General features: G+C 38.2%; 1 protein-coding gene across 1 annotated transcript in view; it reads right to left on the bottom strand.

Moving 5' to 3' along the window:
* The window catches only part of SIPA1L2 (signal-induced proliferation-associated 1 like 2), a 125,794-nt gene that overhangs the window by 58,831 nt on the left and 54,312 nt on the right, over positions 1-12,651 (bottom strand). The window contains exon 6 of the mRNA XM_009329170.1: positions 5,903-6,006. Coding sequence (XP_009327445.1) covers positions 5,903-6,006 — 104 coding nt within the window. The remainder of the gene's footprint in view (positions 1-5,902; positions 6,007-12,651) is intronic.

The raw sequence follows: 12,651 nt of genomic DNA, 5'->3' as shown, positions 1-12,651 counted from the left end.
GTAATTGGTAGCTTTTATCATCAAAATATATTTAAGGAATAATTTAAAGTACTAAATCATTGTTACAGGCTAAAACTTAATAAAAACTACAAAACATGTCCACCAATAAGGGATCACTTCTCTCTCAAAAAAAAAAAACCAAAAAACCAACAAAAGAACACTGTAAAATGATGTTCACTTTCCTCGTGGAAGTATATTGTACCTCTCAAATTTTTTACACTTTTTTCTTAAATACCTTTGCTTATAAAACATCCATATATATTACCAGATGGAAAAAAGTAGTCTAGCATGTGCTACATTTTAAATATCCACCCAAAGTCTGCCAAAGACCTTGCATTGTCAACTAACAGCATACAGACATTTAAAGCTTTACCTTAGCTCATGCGTAACTAAAAAGAATACAAGAATAAATTTATTTGAAAACTTTGAGAGAACAAGTAAAAATTTCTCTATCAAGCTGATTTTACAGAACATAATCTTTCTAATAAAAGAGCATTTGCTTGTATTTTCTCAGTTCCATTAAAAGTTAGTATTTCAGCTAGCAACGAAAAGAGCAAAGTTACACATGCTAAAGCCATAAGTATGTTTCATAAACAACCCATAAGTATGTTTCATTATATCTCCTAAAATAGCACAAAGGATGGTATTCTAAAGGTAGTAAGAAGGGCCAAAGCCACAATTTTAAAACACTTATTTTAAACGTAATCAAAATCCCAAATGCAGATTAAAGAAATAAGACTTCTGATGAAACTTTAAAACAGATATAGGAACAGAAAATAATATTTGGTGTAAGTCATGTGGCTCAGTCAAGTTTTCAGGTTTTTAAGACTAAAATCAAAATAACTGACTATTTGAGCAATTTAAGATATCCATCCTGTTGCATTGTATGCAATTACAGTAGAAGTACACTACGTGGAACTGATCACAGAACTGTGTCAGGTATACTTCAATTTGCTGAGCTAGTGAACCATACAATTAGATCATAGTAGTGAAGCATAAGTTCATGTTTAGAGGTTATTATTAGCTCGCAGATTGGAATTTACACCGCAGTTAAATTTGTAAGAAACCTTCCAATTATGAGGTACAAGGTGATTCATTTCTGCCTTTGTTATATAACTAACTGACCAATTACTCTTTCTTGCTACAGTGGTTCATGCCTATGCCTATACATTTCCACAGAGCAAAATTACAAAAATTAGAAAGCAACATCCTGTTTAAAGTTATATTCATTTCTCAAGACAATCACTGTTTTCAAGAATATTTTCTGCTTTTGTAGACCTCTTTAGGCGGTTCCGCTTGCCGTCATAGGTTGCTTAAGCAAGAATAGCAGTCACTTAAGAGGTAAGTTTTAGAAATGTTTGAAATTTTACTAGCAAAAATACTCTTTTCAAAATTATGGCAGTTCCCATATCCTATCCCTGAACTATTTTTCAAGAGCTTAAACCTCTAAGAGGCACAAAAATAGGAAATAGGAAGTCAGGTCATCATTTTTAAGAACCTTACCAAGCTTGCAGAGATCTTGTGACTTCTTCAACATTTTAAAATAAAATCAGTGTAACACTGTTATAAAAAAACTGTCATGCATAAGTGGTCAGTGAACTTCAACACAATGCAAAGGCAAAGCACAGTTGTAGCTGTGCGCAGAGTATCATAATGCAAAGAACTTGGAAAGGGGAGAGAAGTAAACTGGGGTGATCTGGAAGATGGAAAGAAGTGCTCTGGATAGGATAAAGGAACAGGAAAAGAATAAAGTATTGAATGGACAAGAAGGAGGGAACACATACTTCCCTGGGAAATGTGAGATAAGGATAGCATACTGAAAATGAAAAAGGAATTGAAGGAAACCGGAACTAAGCAAAAAGATTTATAAGGAACCCTTTTCTAGTTTCCATTCTATATTCTAGATTTTCCTCCCAACTTTTACCTCCTAGGTTTTTTTCAGGTTCTCAGTTTCCCCTTCCTCTCCCATTTTGAGGTCTGCTCAGGGTTGGGTTTTTTGGGGGTTGTTGTATTATTAATTTTTTTTTTAATCTGCCTTTCTAACATACTCTAAAGAGTCTCATGCCAATGCAGAGCAGAACAGGAACTCTCAACAGGGTGCATAGATTACAGAGGATTACTTACAGTAAGGAGGCATCAAACACGCTTTGACATTGTTCTAGTGTCAGTCTAAATTGGCACAGTAGAATTTGAAAATGAACCCAAATCAAGTACGATAGGCAGCCAAAAGGAAATCAGTGAAGTTTTATGTAAGAATACAAGACACACAAAGGGGAGTCCAGCAAGGAAAGTATGTTAGAAAAGCAGAATCCATTAGATTAAAATTATTTATACCACATAATAGTTACTATTTTAAATTAGATATTTTACCTACTTAATTCTTAATTTTCAGATATGCATCTCTGAAGAAAAGTAGTCTTAAAACTTAGCATATTTACAGGTTATGCCCAGTCATAAACATCTACCCACTTCTGTGGAATTTTAATTGCCTAGTCAAACTGCGAAACAACAAGGAATTCTTGTTGAAATAGCAGTGAATTATATTCTTCATTCAATTAAATGATGAAATATTAAGAGTCAAAAAAGAAAATCTTCAAACTTATTTTAGTACATTTCTAAAATAAGCAGTTTCAAAAATTTTATTTTCAATTTGTGTTCTTAACCAGTACCAAACCCAGAAACAAACGGCAAAAGACATTTCATCAGATCTGGTTAAACTGAGTCTGGTATAACCACATCTTGTTATTCCAACCATTTTAACAGTAGCTTAAATTTAACAAGTTTATTTCATTATTGCATATCTGTTTCATTTTTAAGTTTTCATTAAACCAGGTGAAAACTGATTATTTGAGCTGATTTGGATTAATCAGGTCTGACCACGTGTACACAAGCAGACTGCAAATGTGTGAATGGGAAACTTGCAAGGGAATGATTTGGAAAGGGACGTCGCAAAGGTGAAGTTTAAAGGGGAAAGCCTTGAACTATGATTTGAAGAAAAGGCCAGTAAAGGAAAAGACACTGGCCACACCAGGGCTGGTAGTCTTTTCTGTCCTAGGGAAGGAGCAGCTGACTTGAAAGTTCCCAGCCTATGTTGCAGCCAAAGTGAAAATTACCTTGCTCTTTGGATCTCCTGCTGGCTCTAAAACTAGAGGGATGTCCTGATCAGGGACCAAGCAGGGCGTAGTTATGTCCTGGAAGAAGCAACAAACAATTCTGGTGTGGCCTACTTTTGGCTCACAGGTATTTGGAATCTAAGCAATGCTCAGTGCTTGCTCACTGAAGGTCGTAGTCCTAGGTGAAGAGTGACTCAATACCTTGCCCAGTCATTACCAAACAAGGGACATAGGGATAGGATGCAATAACCTCATTGCCAGTACATACACAATATGCTAGCAAAAAATAACTATTGAATGGGGGTCTTCATTGCTAACATAACCTAAAAGGAAAACTACCATGGTCCCTAACTTCCCCTTACTTGGGTATGTAGAGTTAGTGAGCCAAACTCTGAAGAGACATAAAACATTCATATTCCACAGCACCTGTAAGTCTCTCTCTGTCTTGAGCACAACTGATGCAACTGCATCTGTGGCCTTCAGCATTTAAAATGTCTCAAGGAAAAAGACCTAATCGAATTTTATGCCAGCTTATGAGAATAATACCGTTGATACATTTCACACTTCACTATGTATTTTGGAACTAAACAGTCATAGAAGAAAATTAAACAATGATTATAGATCCCTTTTGCACATTAAGGCTGGCTAAATTTTGGTCATTTAGATGTGCTTGTCACATTTCATTAAGACAGTGTCCATGCTGTGCAAATACTGCTAGATCCCGGCACCTAAAAAAATAATGTGGTGCGTCTTCAGATAGGCATACTACTGGAACTTGGAAAACTGCCACATTATTTTGATCTCAAGAAAGCCATGAATAACAGCATGGTGCTTCTACTAAATATTGAACCTGTTAAAGTGACAACGGTGAGAGCTTACGAAAACACTGTGGAAAGGAGTACTTGCTGCTGGGGAAAACCATGGAGTTAAAATTGGAAGATTTTGCTATACACAAGAATTGGCACTTGACTATAAAGAAAGACATATAAGGAAATTATGAGAATGAAAGGAAGGCACAGGAAGAAGTGAAAGGACAGTAATGTGGCTGAGCAACACAGCAGTGAAGCTGACAAACAGCAAACAATTATGAATATTAGTGGATTGTGGCAAGAGGATATCCTGTTCTCACAAACAAGGGAAAGTCATGAAAGACAACAAAAGTAATAAACTCCAAGTAAGGCCATATTTACTGTCAGTGCCTGTGATTAGCTATGAAAATATTAATTTCTTCCTTTTAAGGCAAGCTCATTCAGTGTATTATATCTTCTTAATAGTGTACAGTTTTCCCTATTTACGTATGCTTTCCAGTCAAAGATTGTTATGACTGATTACAGTCAGAACAACTCCTAATGTGTTTACTAAATTAATCCTGTACTGTAATAAGGTGTAAGTGACAGTTTAGAGAAGTGGAGCAATCTCAAATCAGTGATGAAGATCCGATACCTTGATTACTAGCTGCTGGCACAGTTGAGTGTGTGATATAGCTGAACATTCTGTCTTCTGAAAGCCACACATTTTAAGATGCGAGTCATCTAAACATTCATATTATTCATATGGTGAAGAGTTTCTGTCTTTTGATTCCTAATTTAGTTTCTTTAAACCAAATCTAAGTGTAATGGAGTAAAATTTGCAGTTAACTGTTCACTTGAAATGGTTCTTCAAACAGTTCAGAACATTATGCACTGGCTATTTAAAATACATAAATACATCATATACTTTCTTCCATTTCGATTTTCATTTATCCTTTCTCAAGAATTTTAATTGTTTTCTTTTATCTTTTTCTTGCTGTCTTGACACATCTCTTTCTTCCCACAAGACCTATTGCTAGGGTAGACATGAAAGCTACAACTCACATATGGTTTAACAATCAGTAACCATCTTTTGTATGCTGTTCAAAAAGAAAGTGAGATAGCATCTTTATTTCATGACAACCCTCCAAAATGACTGAAATCTGTATCTTGCATGGCAATGAGAGAATATTCTAAAACTAACTAAATAAATTCAACACTTATTTCTGCAGACCTAGAAAAATGCAGAGTAGCAGCACAGAAGGTTATGAACTATCATCAGCCTGACCTATGAGCAATTGTTCTGCTTTTTTTTTTTTAAGAGTTAATGTTGATATATTATACCAAATGTGCTTGTAATTTTTAATTCAGTCACAAGAAATATCCAAGACAGGCAAGACAGAGTAACCTTACTGGTGCATCGCACACTTTAGATGCTGTGCTGTTTTTTAGCCATCCTTAATGCTTTAAAGATATTCTGAATTATTACATAAGCAAAGGGAATTCTCCAGAAATAAAATAAGTACACTGCAGTTTTCTGTCTTCACAAGCAGACACCTTGAAGGATATAGTTAAGCATTTATTACTAAGCTGACACATTAATAAACTTTTCAAGATCTGTAATATAAGGATTAAGTGGAATAGTTTTAAAAATCTTATTACATGAATATTTTAACCATAAGACTATTTTCAAGCTTCATTCCATTCAATGTTTAAAACGTACATAAGATCTGAATCCAGTCCAAACTGAAAATAACTCATTCACCACAGGCAACATTACCTTTTAATAATATCATGAAATGGGGAAGATAGGATAAGTTCCTGAATTATATAGTATAAAAATCCTATGAGATTTCTAATGCCTTATAATATTTCAAGAAAAAAAAAAATTGTCATACTTCATATAAAACAATTCAGTTTTAAATCAGTATTACTTTAAAAAAAACCCTCAATGTCAAACATTTATAATGTAAAATTACAATGAAAAGTTAAAAAACATACCTGTTGCCTGTTGCTGGGCATGTATGGAAGCATTGTTGATACATGAAACATTAACTCATAATCTTTATAGGTAGTATAGAGGGAATGAGTTCCTGTTGAATCAGCTGAAAATTAATTTAATCGCGAGAACATCAGTAAAATAGAACATTCATACTATTTTTTAGGACACCACTCTGCATGCTATGATTTAAATCTATTAACGCAATTTAAAACTTTTTTGCAATAGAAAAAAAACAGTATGCATCAGCTAACGATCTACTCTTTAGTTTAATATTATGACATAGAAGGGTCCTGCAAGAAATTGCCCAGAGTTTGCTGTCTATGAGGCCTAAATGATCTAATTTTGAATATATTGGCATTTCATGAAAAAAAGAACAAACACTTAGCTACTTGAGTATAGTTTTATATGATCTATATTTTCATTATTTAAAATGTTAATAAGGACAATTGACTAATCCCATACTTTACCAAAAATAAACTGACAATGCTACTCCAAATCTGATATTAAAACACATACTGCAGATCAGACATTTTTAAAATGTAAAATATGTAACATAATACATTGTAGTATAATGTCAAATAATTTTACTGGGAATTTTCAGATCTTTTAAAATTATTAAAATACATTTCATATATGATATTACTTAATTTTATTTCTTTTATTTAGGAAGTTTATTAATAGAGTTAGCATTTCAGAATGTTTACAGAAAATTAGATGAGTTTTACTCTGTAGTCATAAATTAATCCTTTTTATTCACCTTCTTTAATATGTCTGGATTATTTAAGTAAGTACAATCAACTTTAAAGCAGGAGGTTGGGAACACCCTATTGAGTCAAGACAACTATCAATTTTTCTTCTCTTTTTCCATGTTCACTCATTTTTTTAATATAATTTTATATTATCTACACCAATAAGCATTCTCCAGCACACTCTTCCACACACTGTTTAAGGCTTTGGGGTTTTGTTTTATTTTAAATAGTAACTGTATTCCAAGAAGAAATTGATTGGCCATGTTAGTTCTCAGGTTAGAAGTATATAAACATACACTTAAGTGTAAAATTCAACAGTAACCATACTGTATCTGCAGCCCTAAATCTGAAAATATTTATGTGTGTGTATAATTTCGAACACATTCATATTACAACTGACTTCATAAGTTATGTTTGTGCAATAATAAACTTCATTTATTAATATTGATGTAATATAAATTACAGTTACATAAGAAATAGGGAGCGTAATTTCCACTGAAGTTTCTTACTTAAATGTTGCTAAAGAAAGCAAACATTATTGCACTCTTCTATTTTAAAATCTTTGTTGAAAATATAATTCCATTATAAACTTTCCATGGCATTTTAGAAAGACAGAGTTTTTTAAGAGATAGAAGGAGGAAATAAATTATATTGTGAAATACAAATATCTGCCTAAACTACACTGATCTCAGCAACCCTACTCCCTTGACTCCTTTTGCAGTTAGATATTAAATAAAGTCAATTTATCTTGAACAGATATTGCACAAAACAGTCCCTTTAAATATTTATTACAGAAAGGCAGATTCTTTACCCTTAAATCAATGCTTTCCTAATACAACATCCTACTTAGCTGAATACTTCTGATTTAGCACCTTGACTTTGGAAATTAAGTAGCAAGTTTTTCTTCTGAAATTTAGTCCCTTACACTAAACAAGCTGAAAACTTCTAACTCAACAGATGCTTTACTGAACACCTACTACAGCCTACTGTGATTAAATTTGCATAACGGTTGCTACTACAAACATTACTCTGCTGACAATTTTAGCGAAAAAAAAAAAATTGTATCTGGGCTGACATTTTTGCACCTCATTCCTTTCTGAACATTAGTTTTATTTCACAAAGTTTGAGGAAAACTGGCTAACCTTTTTTTCAGTTATGAAACATTTCTGCTTTTTTGCAGAAAAGCACCTTTTACCAAATGAAAGTAAAATAGCACTATCCCACTGTAGATATAAAACTGCAATGTTTCCTCAATTTCTTTAACCCTCATTTCTCTCTTTACAGGTATAAGGAAATTAAATGCAAACATAATCCAATTTATCCATAAGCCAATCCATAATTGAAGTCTGAACATTACAAATGAGAATATTAATGTTCCAATAATAACATTTTAATTCCTCATTTCTAGTAGATTGATATGTCTTAAGACATATACTACACAAATTATATAGTGTTGAATTGGTAAAGTTTCCTCTAATTTCCTTATTACTTGATCTTGGGACTTAGAATTGCGTGCCATTAAAAATGCACTAAAGAAGGGCAGAAAAGAGTTTTTAGTTAATATATTCCACTGCACTGGGTCTGGCTTGGATCGAGTTAATTCTCTTCATAGCAGCCCATACGGTGCTGTGTTTTCTATATGTGATCAAAACAGTGTTGATAACACACCAATGTTTTAGCTGTTGCTGAATAGTGCTTGCACAGCCTCAGGGCTTTCTCTGTTTCTCACACTGTCCCCCACCCCACCCCGGGGAATATGCTAGGGGTGGGCAAGAGTTTGGGAGGGGACGCAGGTGGGACAGCTGACTCGAATTGACCAAAGCCATATTCCATACCATATAGCATCATGCTCTGCAGTAAAACTGGAGTGGGGGCAGTTCTTCCATGGTAGCTGTTGCTCAGAAACTGGCTGGGCATCAGCCTGCTGATGGGAGGTGGCAAGTGATTGCCTTTGTGTCACTTGTTTTTGTGGGTTTTTTTTGTTGGATGGTTAGTTGTGGTGGTGGTGGGTTGGTTTTTTGTTGGGTTTTTTTTGGTGGGGGGGGTGGGGGTGTGTGTTTTTTTCCTTTCTTTCCTTCACTTATTGAACTGTCTTAATCTCAACTCACAAGTTTTTCTTGCTTCTGCCCTTCTGATTTTCTCCCCCATCCTGTTGGGGAATGAGTGAGCAAGCAAATGGGTGGGGGCTTACCTGCCAGCCAGGTCAACCCACCACAATATTCTATAGTCCATAAGAAATGGACCAATTAATTTCTTATCAAAATATTAAATAAACAGACAAAATAAAAAAAAAAAGAACTTTTTAAAGAAAAACCCCACAACTAGTCAAACATTTGAGAATAGAAAAACTTAATAAATGTGAACCCTACAAAAACTGGGCAAGAAATATTACTGAAACATTATGCCGACCAAAATTGTAGCTACTATAGATGAAATTATTACAGTATTCTGAACCTGAAGGCAGTCAGATCAATGTATTATCCAATTATAAATATGACATACAGTAATACTTGTTGTGTCATTATATTAAAAAACCCAAGTATAACACAAAGAAGATGATAATTAAGTCAGTATTTTACATTTAATATAAAAGTGAAGCCTATTTCTTTGTGAACTCTCTTAATTCCATTCTGTTTGTTGCAAACTATGAGAACGTATTATGACAGGCCAATATCGTTAATGGACACAGCATTAGTAAAACATTAAAATTATATTACTGAACGATATGTACACAATGCCAGTCAGCAATGTACATTCATACTGAAGCACAGCAAATATAGAAACTGAATTTGCTGACAGATCAGCATATATTGTCATATGTAAAAATTACTAGGTGATATTTGGTCATGCTCTGATTGGGGAAAAAAAAAGGCAAAACCAAAATACCCCTTACTCCTTTGAATCTTTCATCCCTGTTTATCAATTCATCCCAGAAGTCTGACATCCACAGTGTGTTAATAAATGTTTCTACACGTTAATTTGAAAAATGAGTTATTACTCTGTACTGAAATAGGATGCAATAGTCTCTATCAAGCCTGAATTATTAAAGTGAAACAAGCACGGATTTAAGCAAAGAGGCAATAATGTTAATAAAAATAAATGTGGTGCTTACACAGGTTGACAGGGCTACAGAATTGCAGCTTTCTCACCTTGTAGGTCATAAATTAGAATCTGTCATAGGATTCAGCTCACTTCTGTCACCATTTCCCACCACTACTAGAGATGGAAAATGTGAAAAATTTCTTGAATTGCAAAGCTGGTCTCCCTTCATACCAAAAGCATGAGGTTTTATCACCAACTTTGCATATCTCATTTCCCGCTGGAGATTGGCCTATGGACAGTTTATCTGCACTGGGCACCAACCACAATGTACACGCACTAGACATTTCCAAAAATTTCTAATATGAATCATTAAGTCTCTCTCCTAATGCTGTACAGGAGACGACAGCCCATCAAGGGCACTACCAGTTTGATAACAGAAGAGCAATCCTTTTATGACTATGACACCGATCAGTGTTCAAATGTACTATTTGCTCAAATGTACTATAAACCGGGCTCACTAGAGATGAGCCGAGGGGTGGCATGCCGATGCTGGGGGTGAAATCGATAGCCCAGCTCAAGTGCATCTACACCAATGCACGCAGCATGGGCGGCAAGCAGGAGGAGCTGGAAGCCATTGTGCAGCGGGAGAGATATGACTTACTCGCCATCACAGAAACATGGTGGGGTGACTCTCACGACTGGAGTGCTGCAATGGATGGCTATAGACTTTTCAGAAGGGACAGGAGAGGAAGGAGAGGAGGTGGGGTGGCTCTGTATGTTAGGGAGTGTTTCAATTGTATAGAGCTCAACGACTGTGATGATGATACGGTTGAGTGTTTATGGGTAAGGATGAGGGGGAAGGCCAACGAGGCAGATATCCTGCTGGGAGTCTGTTATAGACCACCCAACCAGGATGAAGAGGCCGATGAAGCGTTCTGCAAGCGGCTGGCAGAGGTGTCTCGATCGCTGGCCCTTGTTCTCGTGGGGGACTTCAACTTCCCGGACATCTGCTGGAAATACAACACGGCAGAGAGGAAGCAGTCTAGGAGGTTCCTGGAGTGTGTGGAAGACAACTTCCTGACACAGCTGGTAAGTGAGCCTACCAGGGGAGGTGCCTCGCTCGACCTGCTGTTCACAAACAGAGAAGGACTGGTGGGAGATGTGGTGGTCGGAGGCCGTCTGGGGCTTAGCGACCATGAAATGGTAGAATTCTCAATTCTCGGTGAAGTAAGGAGGGGAGGCAGCAAAATTGCTACCATGGACTTCCGGAGGGCGGACTTTGGCCTGTTCAGGACGCTGGTTGAGAGAGTCCCTTGGGAGACCATCCTGAAGGGCAAAGGGGTCCAGGAAGGCTGGACGATCTTCAAGAAGGAAGTCTTAAAGGCGCAGGAGCAGGCTGTCCCTGTACGCCGCAAGAAGAACGGGCGGAGAAGACGACCGGCCTGGCTGAACGGGGAGCTTTTGCTGGGACTCAGGAAAAAAAGGAGAGTTTATCACTTGTGGAAGAAGGGGCAGGCGACTCAAGAAGAGTACAGGGATCTCGTTAGGTCGTGCAGAGAGGAAATGAGAAAGGCAAAAGCCCAGCTAGAACGCAACCTGGCCGCTGTCGTTAAAGACAACAAAAAAAGTTTTTACAAATACATTAATGACAAGAAGAGAGCCAAGGAGAATCTCCATCCTTTATTGGATGCGGGGGGGAACATTGTCACCGAGGATGAGGAAAAGGCTGAGGTACTTAATGCCTTCTTTGCCTCAGTCTTTAACAGGCAGACCAGTTATCCTCAGGGTACTCGGCCCCCTGAGCTGGAAAACAGGGACGGCGAGCAGGATGAACCCCCCATAATCCAAGAGGAAGCGGTCAACGACCTGCTACGTCATCTGGATACTCACAAGTCTATGGGGCCGGATGGGATCCACCCGAGAGTGCTGAGAGAGCTGGCGGAGGAGCTAGCCAAGCTGCTCTCCATCATCTATCAGCAGTCCTGGTTAACGGGGGAGGTCCCGGACGACTGGAGGCTGGCCAATGTGACGCCCATCTACAAGAAGGGCCGGAAGGAGGATCCGGGGAACTACAGGCCTGTTAGCCTGACCTCAGTGCCGGGGAAGATCATGGAGCGGATCATCTTGAGGGCGCTCACAAGGCAGGTGCGGGACAACCAGGGCATCAGGCCCAGCCAGCACGGGTTTATGGAAGGCAGGTCCTGCTTGACCAACCTGATCTCCTTCTATGACCAGGTGACCCGCCTAGTGGACAAGGGAAAGGCTGTGGATGTGGTCTACCTGGACTTCAGTAAGGCCTTTGACACCGTCTCCCACAGCATTCTCCTAGAGAAGCTGGCGGCTCACGGCTTAGACAGGTGTACTCTGCGCTGGGTCAAAAACTGGCTGGACGGCCGGGCCCAGAGAGTTGTGGTAAATGGAGTTCAATCCAGTTGGCGGCCGGTCACGAGCGGTGTTCCCCAGGGCTCAGTATTGGGGCCAGTTCTGTTTAATATCTTTATCAATGATCTGGATGAGGGGATCGAGTGCACCCTCAGTAAGTTTGCAGACGACACCAAGTTGGGCGGCAGTGTTGATCTGCTCGAGGGTAGGAAGGCTCTGCAGAGGGACCTGGACAGGCTGGATCGATGGGCCCAGGCCAACTGTATGAGCTTCAACAAGGCCAAGTGCCGGGTCCTGCACTTTGGCCACAACAACCCCATGCAGCGCTACAGGCTTGGGGAAGAGTGGCTGGAAAGCTGCCTGGCGGAAAAGGACCTGGGGCTGTTGGTCGACAGCCGGCTGAACATGAGCCGGCAGTGTGCCCGGGCAGCCAAGAAGGCCAATGGCATCCTGGCCTGTATCAGAAATAGTGTGGCCAGCAGGAGTAGGGAAGTGATCGTGCCCCTGTACTTGGCACTGGTGAGGCCGCACCTCAAATACTGTGTTCACTTTTGGGCCACTCACTACAAGAAGGA

The sequence above is a fragment of the Pygoscelis adeliae genome, unplaced genomic scaffold (genome assembly GCF_000699105.1).
Source record: "Pygoscelis adeliae isolate BGI_AS28 unplaced genomic scaffold, ASM69910v1 Scaffold77, whole genome shotgun sequence".
Lineage (NCBI taxonomy): Eukaryota > Metazoa > Chordata > Aves > Sphenisciformes > Spheniscidae > Pygoscelis > Pygoscelis adeliae.
This window is presented reverse-complemented; position numbering and strand designations above follow the sequence as displayed.